Source organism: Dendrobates tinctorius, unplaced genomic scaffold (assembly GCF_039654945.1).
Source record: "Dendrobates tinctorius isolate UK_male_01 unplaced genomic scaffold, ASM3965494v1 ptg000250l, whole genome shotgun sequence".
In the NCBI taxonomy this organism is placed as follows: domain Eukaryota; kingdom Metazoa; phylum Chordata; class Amphibia; order Anura; family Dendrobatidae; genus Dendrobates; species Dendrobates tinctorius.
Window position 1 is genome coordinate 35,020,112 of NW_027361917.1, and position 19,753 is coordinate 35,039,864.

The 19,753-nt window shown below is 41.5% G+C and overlaps 1 protein-coding gene across 4 annotated transcripts in view; it reads right to left on the reverse strand.

Moving 5' to 3' along the window:
• LTBP1 (latent transforming growth factor beta binding protein 1) overlaps positions 1 to 19,753 on the reverse strand; it is a 492,758-nt gene that overhangs the window by 150,939 nt on the left and 322,066 nt on the right. For all 4 annotated transcript variants that reach the window (XM_073557607.1, XM_073557605.1, XM_073557606.1 and 1 more), the window contains one exon: positions 5,613 to 5,715. In XM_073557607.1, coding sequence (XP_073413708.1) covers positions 5,613 to 5,715 — 103 coding nt within the window. The remainder of the gene's footprint in view (positions 1 to 5,612; positions 5,716 to 19,753) is intronic.

Here is a 19,753-nt window from a genome sequence, read left to right on the forward strand (position 1 = left end):
TTAATTTTGTAAAAAGAAAAAAAACATTAATGACAACTTCTACTTACTCTAACTAAGGACATTTCATGTCAATCATGTCTGCATATTCTAAAAACGACACGTTTTGCCATTCACAATTATTCACATGCAACGTTATACTGATGCAAACCCTGTAGGTGAATATTGTATAAAGAGACTGATGCAGCTCGTAACCACCAGATTCACAGTGGCAGACTTTAAAGGGGTTGTCCGGTCCAAATCGATAAGTATATAGTCCCTCTAGTCAGCCATGCCCACTAGATGGGTACGAGGCCTTGCACCATACAAGACTCTGGCCGGGAATATGTATAACGCATACATACCCTCCGGTCCCAGCTCAGAAACCAGCAAATCCCTGCAGCATGTGCTGGGGGGAATTCATGAGTCTGCAGTCACACATAGTGACGTCAGACTTGTCGATTTTGAACGAACAATCCCTTTAATGCTTTTCTTGCTTCACTGCCTGTGACTACAATTCTCAGCAACCTTAGCTCCTCTTTAAATCCTGGTAGAGGTGTTGTAGTAGAGGAAGAGGATAATTGGCTAGGACCGTGACATTAGAGTGCACTAATGGTTCCTGTAAGCTCGCCAACATGCGCGGCAACTGGACCGCATCTTTGAACTGTGGTGACTGCATTGCTGCGGCCATCTCAGATTATCTGATACCTGCCCTCAGTTAGAGGTGCTTGAGCTCGTTGTCATTGAGAATGAGTGTCATCATCATCACCAATTGTAAGCTAAAAATGTACGAGACAAGGAAAAAGTACTGTGTAACAATCCATTGTCTGTATAGCCAGGGTGTATATCACCCCAGGGACTATTCCATGCTTTCCCTCCCCTAGGACTGGTGTAAGTACATCGCTTTCCTCTAGGAATGTAGCATATGCCTGTTGCACTTGTGTTGTATTACGTGATTTTATGCTCTGTGTTCATTTTGTGGCCTTTTACACCACTTAATCTCATCTTTTGTGGGTGTGCAATGAACTTGAACAAAGGCTGTGGAGTCGTTAAGCCAAACCTCCGACTCTGACTCCTCAATTTCCATGACACCGACTCCGACTCCTACTCTGACTCCGACTCCACCAAAATGGGCTCCAACTCCATGACTCTGACTCCTCAATTTCCATGACACCGACTCCTACTCTGACTCCGACTCCACCAAAATGGGCTCCAACTCCATGACTCTGACTCCACAGCCCTGTCGGTCAGCCAAACCTCAAACTCCAACTCCTCAATTTCCATGACATCGACTCCGACCCCACCAAAATGGGCTCCGACTCCACGACTGACTCCACAGTCCTGCTTGAACAGGGTTTCCTGCACTGACCCCTGGCAAAAGAGGAAGACCCGCCTGCAACCGATAGAGCTTCCAGCAAGATTCGGGTTGAGGAAATGTGCTATATTAAGGTAAGAACAACCAGACATCATGATAACGGATGTGGCTTAAAGGGGTGTAACACTGAGAAGATATTACAGGTTTCATATCCGAGTCATAGTAAATCATTTACTGTACAATAGATGAAAAGGATTCTGGACCTCGGCTAGAATAAAGCACACTGAGTCGCTTCTCTGTTTAAAGTCCTTGCATCTGCTCGGTCATAGAAAGCCAAAAGCCATACCCTGAAGCTTTAGGTGAACAGTTTTTGTGCTGATGTTGATGCCAAAAAAGGTTTGGTGTACTACCACAATTTAATCAGCAGATCCCTTTACCATCAGCTTAGTAGTGGGGTTACCAGTTTATTATCACACTGACATTTTCATAAACTGTTTCTGGGGACGTACTCATTCCGTAATACTGTTCTAAATAAAGACACACACTGTGCCTGCTTCTAATCAGTATGGTACAACAGCATCAGTGAACAGGCTCCATGCCTGCGGCTCTACCATATATATGACGTCTTACATTAAAGGGAATCTATCATCAGGTTTTTGCTACCTCATCTGAGAGCAGCATAAATTAGGAAAAGAGACCCTGATTCCAACAATGTCTCACATTGTTTACTGGGTGCAGCAGTTGTAACAAAATCAGAGTTCTTAGGCTAGTTTCACATTAGCGTTTTTTAGCGCTGCGCTTCATGCGCAATAGAAATGCATGCGAAAAACGCATCATGCGTTTTGCATGCGTTTGCGTTTTTTAGGCGCATGTGTTTTAACCAGTTTGTAGCCATGCTAACTCTTAAAACGCATGCGATTTCAAACGCAGGTGTGCGCATGTCTATGCGCACGCCTGCGTTCCCATAGACTGCAATTTGTATTTTTTGAGTATTCAGTGCACTAGCGTGCGCATGCGTTTTTTTGACACCGTTGGATGGACCCAAAAATGCAACAGGTTGCGTCGGGCGCACCTAGGCGCACACTACAAAAACCGCATGCGCACGAAAACGCATACGTGCGCGTTTAAACGCTAGACCATGCGCCCGCCATGTTAAACAGAGGGGTGCATGCGCATGGAAGCGCACAATGAGCTGCGCCAAAAAATGCTAATGTGAAACCAGTCTTAGATGTACCAAGCAGAAGAGCTCAAACGCAAACTCCGCCTACACCACAGCTTTCTGTGTACATTGTCTATTGACAGTGAGCTGCATATCACAGGAGGGGGCGTGGTCGAGCGACTTGAGAATATTAGTGGGAAGTAAACAACTGCACACAGTGGTTGAATTCACTGTTTTAACCCCTATCTCATGCTGTCCTTAGATTACATAGCAAAAACCTGCTGACAGATTCCCTTTAAGGCTGGGAGATATGTATACTTCATGACTTGCGTACAGAAAGTATCAACGAGTATAATGGCCAAAATAAGAGTCAATTGTCTTTTATCTGATCTCATCTTGGCTACAGTGCATTGTTTTTTGGCATAATTACAGGAAATCTCTTTATCTTTTAGTGACAGCGATTCTTACCAGTTTTCCTGGATTACAGCTTAGTAAAATAAGGAGGAGTGCAAAGTCATTTTCTCTGCGCTGCTCACAGAAATGAGCGTCCTTTTGATTCCTTTTTGCGCCCATGAACAGACAGGCTCATTACCTGCACAGTCGGGTAGGTTTGTACAGTCACTTTCATTTCTTATTATAAATTAGCCTTTATAGATCTTCCAGGAAACGTCGAGACGTTCAGGATCACTTTACCATGTCCTGATGCCGAACCCACTGATTCTACAAGACATGTACCCTGTGGAGACTTGTACTGCCGGCAGATTAGAGCTAAGCACTAGCTGTGTCCTGACTGGAAACTTACAAAATGGGAACCTGCAGAGAACGTGAAAAAATAACAAATGTTGGGCCGGGATGCATAATTGTATTACTTTCTCTTGACTCGCATTAGAAATCTGAAATCTGTTAGAGATGGAGTCGTGAAGGTGCGTCCCAGACACACACGATGGATGTGATTCACTGTGAGTGGGGAAAGTTACACTTTAATGTCAAATTGTTAATCCTGAACATGATTCATTGTCCTGCCCTGAGTGAAAACACTCACGATGAGTCAGGTCCTCGGGGTTCCTACAGTATGAAGTGAATCAGCGTTCATCAGTCAACATCACCTCCTCTCACTTTCCTACAGTGTAAGGAAACATTCACACGTCCGTGTGTTTCCATCCGACAATGGTCTCATCATAGCTGCTTTCGTTTTCTCTCATCTATTTTTTTTCACTGACGGAGGTAGACTGTCTGAACTTGTTTTAGCTATTGACTTGCATGGAACTCTGAAGTACAGAGTATGTCTAGTATGTTTCATCTGTTTTACATGGTTGTCTACAGCAGTGAAATCTGAGGGCAGCATGATGAAGGGGCTGAGGCACTGACTTCAGCGATGTGTCACTTATTAGGCCGTGTGCTGTTGTTTCAATAAAATGAGTGTTTTATCAGGAGGAGATTATTACTTCCGGACTAGCTGCCCACATGCCTCCTAGTCCATCTCCGTCCCCAGCACTGATTAGCAGCTTACTGTTAATAGACAGTGTACACAGAAAGCTATGGTGTGGGCGGGGTTAGCTTTCTGAGCTCTGCTACATGCTACATCTAAACATTCTGCTTGTATTGGACCCAGCAAACTAATTGACACATCGCTGGAATCAGGGTCTCTTTTCCTACATTATGTTCCTCCCAGACGAGGTAGCAAAAACCTATGAAGGTGAACTATTTTACAGGAATCACACATACTGGCTTAGTGTTTGCACAAGGGTTAATATGGTGATTTTCTTTGTGGAATATGTAGTCTATCCACCAGGCACTGCCTGCCCCTCTGTATTACAGGGACTTCAGCCTGTTAGGGAGCTACGTCTGAGGACAGATTTGTAGGAATCATTACAATTATAACTTGATAAGATTTGTGTCATAATATAGGCTGTAAATCAGGATCAGAATCAGGTTTGTCTGAACGTCATTTCTTTCAAAGGAAGCTATTTAGAATTAGTTGGTATTTTTTTTTGAGCCTTGATTTGCAAAAAAATCCACACGACTCTTGTAAAAGAGACAAAACAGTTGCTGGATGAATGTATAGTTCACCTCAACAGATTTAAAGAGCAGAGGCAGGAACATATATATTCCAGATTCTTCTACCTTCATAGGTCATTGACAGGTTTCTCTGATGTACGTACATAGGGAGAATCCTGTCGAATCAACTAGAGAAGCCGGCTAGGGACAGCACTGGACTAGTCACATCTCTTCCTATAGTCCCCGGCTGGCTTTTAAACCGAAGGGGACAATTCATTAAGACTTGTGTTCTATATTCCAGTCCTAATAAATAAAATAAATATGATGCAGCCATAGAAAGAACTGTTCACCAAATGCTAGCCGGAGCCTCTCTGGTGAGCCCAGCCTTCCAGGTGGGTCCAGCCTTCCGGGCGAGTCCAGGCTCCTGGGTGGGTCCAGCCTCCTGGGCAAGTCCAGCCTTCCGGGGGGGTCCAGCCGCCTGGGAGAGTCCAGCCTCCTGGGAGAGTCCAGCCTTCCAGGTGGGTCCAGGCTCCCGGGCGAGTCCAGGCTCCTGGGTGAGTCCAGCTTTGCGGATTGAGAAGCACTGGTATAAGATGCAGCTGGATAATATACTGTATTTTTTATATGTCCCCATGATCTGTTTTAGGGCGCTGTCATATGTCCCCAGAAGTTCTCCAGTTTTCTTTATTAGGATGATGAACTGAAACACAGCACAATGTGATCAAAAGTGGTTTCCGTCAGATCATGGTCACATGGCTGCTAGGCGCTGGCTCTGAGACACTCATCTTAAATGTCTGTTTCCCTCTTCTTCTCTGCAATAGAGATCTCCACAGAGTATGCTCGGAGGGAGAACAGTAACAGAGCAGACAGATCTAGCAGAGGGGAAAAAAGGAGGCTGGGATTTGTAGTTTTACAGTGCACACCGAAACTGTAGGTCCCATCACATAATCAGAATAAAGAGTTGGTGTGTACGGTATTATTCTAAATATAGTATTTTCAAGGCAGATATGAGTTAATATGCCTTAAAAAATATACTTCAAAGTGTTTTGGTGATTTTGATAAAATTTTGGGTCACCAGATAAACCTTTTAAGGTCAATGTGTGTCCCATCATGACGTAGCTTTAATGTTTGTAAAGCGAGGCAAACATTCTCTATTATACTTACTTGCTTTCTTTGGGCATTTCATGCATTTGCCTACGCCCCAGGATGTGCCCACTGTTCCACAGCAATCTTCTTGCTTTGAAAGTCCTGGAAGTGGCTTTCCACACTACAAAATAGGATTACAAGTGATAAGGTCACCAGTATTCTTGGCTTAATGTATCAATGCATACAGGATATTTGTCCTAACAGAATATGCTAGCGTTCTAACCTGCTATTATAATCATTTTGTACAGTATGAATTCTGGTAAAAGACTGAGGGCTTGATTCATTATTTCATTATTTTTTTTTTGTCTAGTTTTTGGTGTTTTTCGCCTGTTTTTCATTTATGCCCAATTCTGCTGTTAATTTGTGACTGTTTTAAAGTCTATTTTACTCTTCGCAACAGTGAAATTGCAACACCAAGAAGGAGAAGTCATGGAATTATGAAAATCACATGACTGATTGTCATGTTAATGATATGGAAATGATGAAAAAAAAAAATGGAAATAAAATTTTCAAAACATCTCGATTTATTCAATATCAAGTTTGAGTTCCAGGCACAGAAGTAGATGCATTTACATGCCTTGGCATGATATCAATGAGCTTATTAATTGCTGTCTGAGGAATATTCTGCTGTATAAATGCACTTGGGGACGCAAATCATCAAGATCTGGTGCTGGCAGCTCCTTGGCAACTACCAATCATTGATGTTCCCAATGTGCAGGTCATGGTAACTTGTTTATTCACAGTAGCACAAGCAACATCCGGCTGACATTTTTATGTTGACACTTTGGAGAAATTGCCATACCACTGTTTCTACTATCAAATCAATGTAACGTTGGGATGCTAATGTACCTGGAATGAAGACTAGAGAGGTCTGGCTATCGTACACTATAATACCCCACACAATAATCCCGGGAGTAGGAACAGTGTGATGTTCCCTCGTTAAGCCCTCTTCATGGTTTTGCCCTGATGGTCTCCTCAGATTTGAAGAATGACATGTAGTAATCCATTCTAAAGAACTGCAAGTGAGCTTACACACCAGATATCAAACCTAAGGCATCAAAAAGTGTCTATACAAACCTTCAGGAAGTATTTGGATGACATTGGGCTATGAGTCAGCATAATATGCGACTATGTGAGCAAAAAGTTGTAACAAAAAGACTAAACGTAACAATAAAGAGCATTTTTGATTTCGAACAAAATTCATGATCAATGTATGCCTTTTTGAAGAATTTAGCCCCCAAAAAATGTAAGCGAATAGCACAAGACAAAAAAAGAAAAGTAACTTAAAATATAACACAAATAATGAATGAGACCCTATGTCCTAACGTTTCCACCCTAGGGGTATATAACATTTGTCCAATTTCAAGCTTATTTTTATAAATCAACATCCCATGTATATTTGTTTGTTGTCCCTCAGATCCTTGGTCATATGCAAAAATCTAAAGAGAATACATATTCTGCTACCTATTGCCCTAGATTCCACAAGGAAAAGCCAGTGCATTAGCCGGATGCAGGTTAGATCGAATGAATAGTGTGGATATCAGGAACTGTAAACTGGACACCCATGGCAGAAATACTGAAATATGAGATGCCGAATACCACTCAAGGAGCAATTTATACACTTATATCTGAATTTATGGTCGCTGTAAGCAATAAGCTTGGTAAATACATTAAATGATTTCAAGGGAAGCTGTCAGCACCTTTGGCCGATATAAGATACGGCCACCGCCTTTCAGGGCTTATCTACAGCATTCTATAATCTTGCAGATAAGCCCCCGATCAGACCTGAAAGATAGGAAAAATAAGTTTTATTATCCTCACCCGGGGAGTCCAATCCAATGGATGTCGCGGGTCCTGGTCCGGCACCTCCCATCTTCTTGCAATGCCGCACTCCTGCTTCTTCATCTCTCCCTGACATCGCGCTCCGGCGCAGGCGCACTTCTCTGCCCTGTTGAAGGCAGAGCAAATTCCTGCAGTGCGCAGGCGCCGGGAAGGGTCAGAGAGGTCCAGCGCCTGCGCACTGCAGTACTTTGCTCTGCCCTCAACAGGGCAGAGAAGTGCACCTGCGCCGGAGCACAACGCTGGGGAATCATGAAGCAAGCAGGAGGGAAGCATCGCAAGAAGGATGGGAGGCGCCGGACCCACATCGGACCGTATCGCCCTTCCGTGTGAGTATAATAAAACTTATTTTTCCTATCTTGCAGGTCAAATCGAGGGGGCTTATTTACAGCATCATCATAGAATGCTGTAGATAAGCCCCGAAAGGTGATGGCCGCATCTTACATCGGCCAAACCTGATGACAGGTTCGATTTAACAACAGAAAAGCATGAACCAGTTTCTGTTATACAATTACTCTTGGTCATTCATGATGCAAAAAAATAAATACATCAAAAGTAATTGAACATAAGAAGTTTGAATGATCCTTATACATTCCGTCAATTAGCTCCTATTTGATATTGTGCTAAGTAGAAAATTTGCAAAACATTTTATTTAAAAATTATGCTTTTAGCTCTGAAAAAGGGGCGCAAAAGATCAAAAACTTGCTATCTACTGCCTGATGTCAAGTACAATCCACTATTCCAAACAGAGATAGTGAGGAGGCACTCACCCTTTGTTTTCTATTGTAAATCATCTGTTTCTTTGTTGAAGGCATTATCAAGGAGGAGAATAACAGAGTGTTGCAGCTGACAACTGTCTCGGATCTGCTGGTGTTTCTCTGGCCAGCGATGTAGCAGCAGATTCAAAACTACATTATTCCCCTCATTGCTAATGCTTTGCACAATGAGATGGATGATTTACTATAAAGGACAATTTATATTAGTGGTGAGTGCCACTCCACTATCTTTGTTTGGAATATTATTATTATTTTGCTTATTTAAACCATCATATACCGCAGCACTTTTCAGACATCATCGCTGTCCCCATTGGGGCTCACAATCTATATTCCAATTCAGTACGTGTTTGGAGAGTGGGAGGAAACTAAAGTACCATGAGGAAAACCATATTGAATGAAATGTAATTTTCATAGAAGTATAGCACCCATGCAAATGGTTTGGAAGCAAGCACCTTTGTAGAGTCTTGTAAATGAACACAACAGTTATTGCTTTAGGAGTAGTGACATATCAAGTATTATCCATCTCTAGACTCAGACACTCCTGGTAAGATTAAAGAAAGTAGGGGCAGGGCTTCGTCTCTCTTATTCTGCTTCCCTGTTCATGTAACTACATGCAGACATAAGAGAGCGGAAACCTTGCAGTTCAATGACAGGTGCAATGTATACTGGAAAATAATGGAAAGCAATTTCCAGCACCTATAGTGTTGATAGAAAGTTGATTTAAAACAAACACCACTTAAAAAAAAGGGGACGGCGAATTATTGTGCAGGAGACATTTCTTGCACTCTTTATTTGTACTTAAAGAGTTTAACTTATGACGGATAAGGGCAGAAAAGCAATGACTTTTTTCAGGTTTTGTATAAGGTTAGGCATGTTTTAAGCATGGAGTACCACAAAAGTATTGCTGGTAAAATAAACTAAATTGCATGAAGGTCTGTTCTTTCCAATAAAGGAAGAAAATGAAGCTTGATATTTTTTTTTCCAACAGTGTAACAGTATAGGGCACCATGGACATAATATGTCCTGACATGACATTAGGGAAAAAAAAGGTTTGGCTCATTCCATTCATGGAATACTGGCTGCCATACAACCATAAACCTCCCTCTATTTCTGAATTGCTCCTTTTAGTATTCAATTATATTAGTGGATTTCTAATCATCACGTTCTCTAAATTCTATGTACGGTCCCCGCTAAGGTGGAGCTATGAGTGGGCATAAAGCTATGCAAAGAGTGGGCAAGCAAAGGTCAAGGGAAGGATGTATACTGTATAGCAGCCAAGAAAGTGGTTAATTAATAGTCAGAAAAGCCCCAACTTTTACAATATTTCTGCAAGAAAAGAGTTAATAAGAAGTGCAACGCTAGTATGCATGTGTGTGTCCGGTGCACTGTGCATGGAATGAGAATTACAGAATGTAATCAGCTTCTGTGCCGATCTCAGCAGCCGCCAGATCCACAGGAGACCTTTTAATTACTTTCCTCATTCCATTTTGTGTAACTCAGAGAACATTCCAGAGAATTCATTTTTTGTGGGGCGAAGAGGCCTGAGGTGACTCAACAATGAGCTTGTGCAGCTGGGTAACATTGTGCCAAGCAGACTGTACACAGGAAATAAATCACATATTGTACAATTTCGAAGAAAGGCTCCAAAACCAATACCATATCTACATTTTGGTTCCACAGCAAGACATTCCTGCCATATTTTAAAGGCTGTACTAATGTGACTGACAATTGCCTGGAAGACTAGACAACCAGGAGAATAGCAATAATTATAGGGTAGCATGTAGTCTCGCTGCACAGCCAAAAGAATCATTGGGCATAAAAGAATCCGAAAGTGATTTTAAAGATTTTATTAGAAAGATGTCCGAACAACAGCATCTCTCTAATTATATTAATAGGTAACACTCAGCAAGCTTGTGATCAGACATATCCCCAAAAACTTAGAGGGGTTGTCCAAGCTTGCGGTTCACGTCTGCAGACTTGTGAATGATAACAGCACGCAGTGCTCCAGTGCTCCCACTGCCAGGATTTTCCAGTGCCAGGAGGGTGATCTCAAGAATGAAACTTGCATACATGAGGTCATGTGTAGACTAGATGTGCACAGCCTTGCTCAATACTAGTGGGAATGGGGCCGGAAGTTTGCAAACCACATTCTTGTGTTCAAATGACCGCCCGTTCCTGGCGCCAGCACTGGAGAATCCTGACAGCGTGAACTGTGAGAATTCACAAATCTGAATTGGTGCACAAATTGAGCACCAAGCTTGGACAAACCCTTTAAAGGGAACCTGTCATTGCCACCAAGGAAAAGTGGCTAGTTTTTGCATTTATATTATTCCTATTGCTCTCCTGAGTATTCTAATTTTATCTTTTCAAAAATGCATCATATGGTTTCCAAGATATAGGCCTTATTTTATGCCCAATATTATTTTTAAGGTCTTTTCTAGGTGGGCGGTGCTCATAGGGTAATTTTGCGAAGCCGTCTAAAGACAACTCCAGAGCATGCCTCCTTGTAAAGACCATGAAAATTAGCATATTGGCACAATAAATAATAAGGCATTTAACTTTCGAACTGTATTCTGGATTAAAAAAAAACAAAAAAAACATAATACTAAGAGAAGGACCAGGAATATAATAAAAGTAAAAACTAGACACTTCTGACATGGTGACAAGTTCTTTTTAAAGCCCTTTTGCAAAGGCCGATTATCAGCTCATTAATGATCACTGGCCTGTAATTTGAAATTGCAGCGATCAGACAACAGATATAACGTGTCATATAACGCGCTTATCACATGTTAAATGACCAAAAAAATAATTATTCAAGGCAGCTTATCTCCAGCATAAACAGGCTTTGTACTGCCAACAGTGATCATGGGAAAGTTCAATTATTATGACATTGGTTGGGCATCTCTCTCAGACAAAAGTAATAAGTCCAGCAAATTCTTATCCTCTCCTGGTGACAACTTTATCTTCCAAAAGTTAAACAAGAGAGAAACTGAGTCAAAACTACAAAAGTATAAATTTTTATTAAATACAAAAAGACACATTTTGGAAAAAAATTCATTAAAATAGTAAAGTGAGAAGGTAAATGACAATGATAATACAGTGAACCAAAATACCCAGAGATAAAGTTGGCCGGTAAGCACTAGGATGTAAAATAAATGATGGGAGACGAGACAATCATCAGAATAAAGCAAATAAAGGAGCCTTGATTCAATCAGTCAAGAAATAGATTTCAATCAGAAGACAAGCTATCAATAAGAAGTGGCAAAAAGAAACATATCTAAGATGCACTGGACTAACAAAGAGATGGATATGGGGGTAAATCAATCATGATCCCTGTGCAGTAGCCATATGCATTGCAACAGTTATTCCCCTCACCAATCCATCACAAAAAAACACACATGGTTATCCACAAGGAAAGTAAATGGCCAAAGTGACCGTAAGGTGAAGCCATGCAAAGTACAAATACCAATGTTACTAAAGATCAAAAAGATGATAAAAGTAAAAACGTCTCAAGGTATACCCATACCTGAGGAAGCAAGTTGTTTGTGAAACGTGGGGACAGCTGGCCGATGCATTCCACTTACTATAGCTATGGGTATACCTTGAGACTTTTTTGGCCATGTCATTACTTTTTCATCTTTAAGGATTTTACTGGCAGCCAAGAAATAGAAACTTAGATAACAATAACAATCATGATTTTCTTGAAAGATGTAGACTTTTTCCTGTAGCGCTGCTTGAAGAAAGTGTTCTAAAAGCTGGCTGCAGGTGTTAGGTGCCGGGATTCTCCCACTGCACGGGATGGAACTCAAGCTTTGTCTGGTGCTGTCGCCTCCTATTCAGGCTTGGCCGCTGGGATAACTGCTTAGCACAGACTTCGGTCTCAGCGCCTTGCCCAGGATCACGCTGCACGTGTAGTGGCTGCAGGCTCTCCAGCTAAGCCTATGGTGACTACTGGTATACACGTGCAGCATTGTGCTCTGGAGCCCAAGTCCAGATTTCATCCTACTGAGCATGTCCGAGATGTGGCGCCTTCTCATTGGTGCTTGGACGTCACCTGCTCTGGTTATATGGCAGCTTCTGATTGGTCCACAGGCAAGGTCCTGTCTTTCTGGACTTGAGCTGTATGTATAAAAGGTCCTCTGGAGCAAACGCCTGTGCGCTAGTATCATGTGTGCTTGTGGCTACTTTACCACCCTGTGTGCACGTGTAAGGGGGTAGACAATGTTACTGCTATGCCTTGCCATTCTCTCTCGTCTCGGTACAGTCCGTTGTATATTATATATATATATATATATATATATATATATATATATATATATATATATACACACACATACACACTGCTCAAAAAAATAAAGGGAACTCTTATACAACAGAATATAACTCCAAATAAATCAAACTTCTGTGAAATCAAACTGTCCACTTAGGAAGCAACACTGACTAGTAATCAATTTCACATGCTGTTGTGCAAATGGAGTAGACAACAGATGGAAATTATAGGCAATTATCAAGACACCCTCAATAAAGGAGTGGTTCTGCAGGTGGGAACCACAGACCACATCTCAGCACCAATGTTTTCTGGCTGATGTTTTGGTCACTTTTGAATGTTGGTTGTGCTTTCACACTCATGGTAGCATAAGACGGACTCTACAACCCACACAAGTGGCTCAGGCAGTGCAGCTCATCCATGATGGCACATCAATGCGAGCTGTGGCAAGGTTTGCTGTGTCTGTCAGCGTAGTGTCCAGAGGCTGGAGGCGCTACCAGGAGACAGGCAAAGTACATCAGGAGACGTGGAGGGGGCCGTAGGAGGGCAACAACCCAGCAGCAGGACCGCTACCTCAGCCTTTGTGCAAGGAGGAACAGGAGGAGCACTGCCAGAGCCCTGCAAAACGACCTACCTCCAGCAGGCCACAAATGTGCATGTGTCTGCACAAACGATTAGAAACCGACTCCATGAGGATGTTCTGAGTGCCCATCTGCAGTGTACAGGCGCCAGACCTCTCCTCACACCTGCGCACTGCAGGACTCTGCTCTGACCTCAACAGGGCAGAGCAGTGCGCCTGCACCGGAGCTACTACAGGCAGGGAAGAAGAGGACGGCATCGTATGAAGATGGGAGGAGCCGGACCGGACCGCGACATCCATCGGACCGGACCGCCCCTCCGGTGAGTATAATCTAATGTGTTTTTCTTATCTTTCAGGTTACATCGAGGGCTTATCTACAGCATTACAGAATGCTGTAGATAAGCCCCTGATGTCAATGCCGACAGCTGAAAAAAAAAGGGTGACAGATTCCCTTTAAGTGTTTTCTTGCTGCCTTGCTCCGCCATTGTGCTAGCTGTGGTTTCTCCATCATCACACGGTGGACCCCGGGTTGCGAACGCACCTTATTATAATTTCTTATTTGGTGCATTCCGCCAATCCTAACAGCAGGTTTGTGATTGAAATTTGGGTCCATATTCACTCGAAAAGGTCAAACTAGCTCATATTTATAATAATCAGCCCCTAGCAGTATGACACCTCCTCCTTCCTGGTGTCTGAGTCAAATTGGAGGTCTGAACTCGTTACTGATCCAGCCATGGTCCCCATTCATCTTGTCAATCAAGAATAACTAATCACATCAGTCATTGAAACCCTTGAAAAATCTTTCTTTAGATATTTCTTGGGCCAGTATTGATGTTATAGCTTCTGTGTCTTTTTCAGTGATGGTCAACTTTCAACCTTCCTTACCTTGGCGCCATGTCTGAGCACTAAACATCTTTTACTTCTATTATGGCCCAAAAAAACACTTACGTAACAGTTGCTCGAAGGTCTTTCACGGCATTACAGAGTAAAACATATCTAACTACAATCATGCACCCAGGCTCCGATTCATGCTGGAAACGGTTTGGGCAGCATGAATCTATGGACAGGTTCTCTTTAACCACGTTTGGACATTAAAAAAAAGGTCCTCAAGAGGTACACTCAAGAGATAATAAGCCAGTAAGCGATGGTTAACTTTATCCAACATCTTTCCATGGTTACACAACCTGTGCAGTTTTGTACTTATGTTGATGGATAAGGCTTTTTAATTAATTAAATACATAAATGCTGTACTAGATTAACAGATGGTGGTTTTAGTACAGGTTAATTCAATGAATAAGAAGTCAGACGGTATGCCTACATTTTTTTAAAGAATGTTTGGGATTCTGAGTCAATGATTTTAAGGTTCTTTCACTGTTTTATCATTACACACCTGGCGATACACATCTGAGATGAGTCAGGAATCCAAAACAAAGCAGCTTTTATTACCAGCATGATCTCTCCCAGATTACCATCTCCTTGATCTCTGACTTAACATGTAATATGTAGTTAAAAAGAGATTTTAATAGTAGTACGAAAATAAAAGGTGAATTTCAAGCTGAAAAGGTGGTTTAAAAAAATAATGAACAGCATAGCCATATTCCAAATAATCATGCTTTTATCTTATATAGTCTCGATTAGTCTATTAGTCTAATCAACGGATAATATAAAACATATTAACATACCTTCTGTCTGGAGATAGTATTACTTAGCCCCCAAAGCATTAAAGAGAACCTATCAGCAAGACCATGCATGTTAAACTACAGGAATGGGAATAAAGGCACTGTTCTACTGATTTAATAGGTACTTTCAGTGTAGAAATCCTCAGCCTGGTTGTGCTTTAATGATTACAAGTTTGGGTGCAATAAGCAGTATTGGGGCGGGACTGTGGGTAGGGTCTTCATCTCTGCCATAGCCCATCAGCTGCTTCTAATGTTTGTATCTTCTGGTATTTAAAATGTCGCACCGGCACTGCCCTAACTATGGGCGGCGCTTGCGCATATTCATCTTGTAGGCTTCAGAAAAATGGCATCAGCGCAGATTTAGATCTCGGTGGTCTTTGGTAAAATGGCGCCGGTGTGCAGCTTGAGATCTTGCAAACAGACAAAATTGCTGTCCACCCAGTCAGCATAGGATATTAACTTTAATTACAATTTGCCAATGAAGGCAACTGATCCCTAACTAAAGACGATTAAAAATTAACTTTTAATGAAGCCTCTGTCCCCTGATGACGCCAGATTCCTTGTGAAACATGTAGAAGTTGCTTTAGGTTTTACAAGCTTCAGTCAGTCTGTATAACCTCGCCCATACCACTGATTTCTATGCTGTACATTGACAAAACACTAATCACTGAGTGAGCCAAGGAGGACTACATGGCACACGACACCTAGTCCTCTAGTGATAATATCCTGCTGAAAAAAACACTGGTTTTATTGAAACAACAACACACAACATAGTAAGGCTACTTTGACACTTGCCTTGCACAGACCTGCGTCCGTCTGCGCATGGCCGCCGCTAAGCTCCTCCCCCTGCCGTGCTTCCTCGTTAGCTCCGCCTATTGGCTTGACGCTGCATGTGACCTGTGCACCTTATCTTTAGCATTGGGTACGCAGGCCGTGCGCAGATGTGTTTTCCGGCGCATGCATCCTTTTGACGGTGCGCCGAGCGCACCAAAATGCAACAAGGTGCGTTTGGTGCAGGTCGGCGCACCGTCAAAAGGACGCATGCGCCGCAAAACGCATACCTACACACGGCCTGCGTACCCAATGCTAAAGATAGGGTGCGCAGGTCGCATGCAGCGCCATGCGCCCATAGGCGGAGCTAACAGAAGGAGGCATGGCAGGGGGCGAAGCTTAGCGGCAGCTGTGTGCAGAACGACGCAGGTCTGTGCAACGCAAGTGTGAAAGTAGCCTAAGTGACACATCATTGGAATCAGGCTCTCAGTTCCTACATCATGCAGCTCTCGGATTACATATCAAAAACCTGCTTACAAATTCCCTCACAAAAAAATTAGATAAATTCCAAATTTCAAATTAAAGAAATGCCACATCATGCTACAAATTTTGCCCAATTGTAGCCCAAATATCTTGAGGACTGTCAGGCTTAATAGGTTGCTCATGCAGTTATAGATTATAGCTGTGAATGTGCCCAAAGTGGCAGAAAAATATCATGTTCTCTTTAGTCTAAAGATGGAAGCTTAAATGATTTAGATTTTCTGAAGGACGCTGTCAAAGATCAAGATTTGTATTGGCTCGTATATGGAATTCTTCCCAGCACAAGTAGAGCCAACCATATTTCTTATATTAGAGTAACTATATCTGCATTTAACTTGTATTGGTATTTGATACATCTCTAATCCTATGATATTTCATGGTATTGATCTTATCCAAAATCTTTAGGGGATAGAGCATTAGCGCAGTAAATGATCCATGCTGGTTCCTGACAGTATATTTATTTTTAAATGAAGCCAAACCGTGAGTCTTTAAGTCTTTCCAGTCTGCATTACTATGTGCGGGGTGGGTATTTTTTTTGATTTATGGACTGATGCCTGCATATTATGGTAACAGAGGGAATGTGTGAAACATGTCCCACACCTGATTTTGCTTTACATTTTTCTGACAGTGTGGAAGCTTAGAATGTGATGGTTCAGTTGTCAGTGATGCCAATATGTAAGATGGATGTTTTTACAGCCTTCATCAAATAGAAAATTTCAGTAAAAGATTTTCAACAATGGCAAAGATATAGCTCATCTACAAGCATTCTGGCCTGATGTTACATGATGCATTAGACAAAACAAAGTTAGTAAACAGCTAAGACTGATCAGTACATATCATAAAAAAATACGGTGAATATGGTAATCTGGTTATGTAAAAAGTAGGTTTTCCTTCACATTCAGTATATCTGAAACATATGAAGTGAAGTCCGAGCAAGGACCACCCTGTGATGACTGACTGGAACATGGGAGCTGGGTGCTTTTATGCGGTGTTCTTCACGTTCAGTGGTCACATCTGGACTTACGTCCGAACCCCCCACAAAACGAGTTTCGAATGTTTGCGAAGATAGGGCTATAGACTATAATTGTGTAGACGGAATCAACATGTGTTTATTCATGGATCATTTTCGGGCGTATATGCCAAATGGAGGCGGACACTCATACCTAGTAGACCGTGTCTGAGTGTCCACATCTAGTAAGCACATACACACAAGATACATAAAACTGAGTAATCATTCACAGAAAAAGAAAATGAAGAAAATAAAAAAAGAAAAGGAAGAACCAGGTCCTTACTGCATACAATACTATGAAACTTTTATATCCACAATCCATTTAATAAGACCTAAAAGCATCTATGAAAAACACCAACAGAATGCACACCAAATAGAAAGAATAAATCACTTTACTGAATCACAAGATATATACAAGTTACGAAATGAGACACAGCATGACTAAGGCTAAAAGCAGGGACACCAGGAAAAGAATTAGAGTACCCTGCAAAATCATTACATACCCAAAAAGTGCACCACATGATTGACAAAATACCAAAGGGGTCACTGGACAAAGCATTTAATTGTAAAACGCGCGTCGGGTGTTGTGGGTCCCCAGCTGCAATGATATAAGGTATTATACCTCTTACTATGTATTCTCCTATTATGTAAATATTATTTGAACCCCTTTTTGTATACTTACTTCTTCACACATTACTGGCAATTCTGCATTTATTTAGCACTTTTTACATGGCAATTTTGTCTTTTACTATTGCACTTTAAATATAGATGCATAGCTGCCAGTTTAGGCTATCTACCCACGTATGCAGAAAATTCCTGACTAAAAACCGGACTCCTTTACAGGAAAAAAGAACTTTTTTCCACGCGGTTTTTGCGCGTTTTTTGTGCATTTTTTTGCACGTTTTTTATGTGTTTTTTTCCGGAGCATCCCCAGTCTCATAGAATATAGTTGGAAATGTGTTTTTTACAAAATTAATGAACTTGCTGCGTTTTTTACCGCGATGCGTTTTTTATGCAGAAAAAAACGGATCATGTGCACAAAAATTGCAGAATGCATTACAAGAATGGGATGCTTAATGTATGCGTTTTTAAAGCGTTTTTGCATGGAAAAACGCTTAAAAAACGCTTATGTGGGCACACAGCCTTAGTGTTTATATATTTATATATTATAAAACTAGTATTGTATACTGTTTTCATTATATGGCTTTCATCATTGGTTACCATTTTTTTGGTATTTATTTATGTTGGGGTCTTATATAAATATGACAATTTCTGGATAATATTTGTTTTAGTGCTTTTTATGCATTACCTGGGTGGACCCACTCCTTTTTCTTGTATACCTGTGGTGCCTTTCCTTTATTGTTCTTGATTATTGTTTTATTTATTGTTTTTTTAACATGTCTGAATAAACTTTCTACGTTTTAATCATTCATACCTTGGCCTTCTTGTAAAGCTCTCATTTGACGTTCTTTATATATTCCTTGCTTTACGGCATTAACATAGGATAAATAACTGGTGTAATCAAGTAACCAAGTGGTAAAATAATACCAGGCTGGGAATGAAGGACGTTTCACTCACATGACATGTTTTGCAAAAAAAAATGCTTTATCTAGGGTTGGTCGCATTTCTTTGCAAAATGCGGGAAGAATCTTTGCGAGACCTCACGAAGTAACACTGAATGTTGGGATACGGAGGTATAGAGTTACTTATTGGCATATGTTCTTCTATGGATGTGAGAACATCATGTCCTCCCACTATCTGAAACTGAATCTCACCAAAATTGAACTTCTCGTGTTTCTTCCCTCTACTAACCTTACTCTACCTGACATTGCAAGAATCTAGGGTGATTCATCCATCACTCCCAAGTGGCACGCTCGCTGTCTTGGGGTAATATTTGACACAGAACTTTCCTTTATTCGCTATATCCAGTCACTCACATACTCATGTTACCTGAATCCGACCTTTTAACTTGCAAAAACTCTTATTGTCGTTCTTATTAATTCTATTCAGAGCTACTGCAACTTTCTAGTGATTGGTCTACCTATGACGAAACTTTCTTCACTCCAATCCATCCAAAATACAGCAGCCAGGGTCATAATTTTGACTAGCCGCTTCACCAATGCCTCCAACTTGTGCCAGTCACGGCTCTGGTTACCCATTTGCTACAGAATACAATGCAAACTTATCTTTCTCACCCACAAAGTGCTCCAAAGTTCTGCACCGCCCTATACCTCCTTCATCAATTCTGTCTATCGCCCTACCTTCTATTCTGCAACTGATCTAAGACTAACATCCTCCATAATCCAAATCTCGCACCTCCATCTCCAAGACTTCTCTCGTGTTGCGTTAGTTTTCTGGAATGCACTATTTCAAACAATCTGACTAATGTCTAGCGCCCATATTTTTAAGCCTGCTTTATAATCAGATCTCTTTAGACAGACCTATGACCTCAACTAACTAACTTAATCCCCCCCCCCGATCCCTCCTTCTAAATTTAATAATAATCTACTCCCTCCTATTCATCTGTCTCCACATCTTCCATGTCCCCTAATATCACACAGTAACTGCACTCATACGTATACTGGCTGGTGACGGGATCATGCAGCTTTATATGAAAACCCTTATTTATAATGATGGCTGGACCATACCTAACAGCACATTCTATCTTCTGTGTCCCCCCAATTTCCTCCTTCTAGAT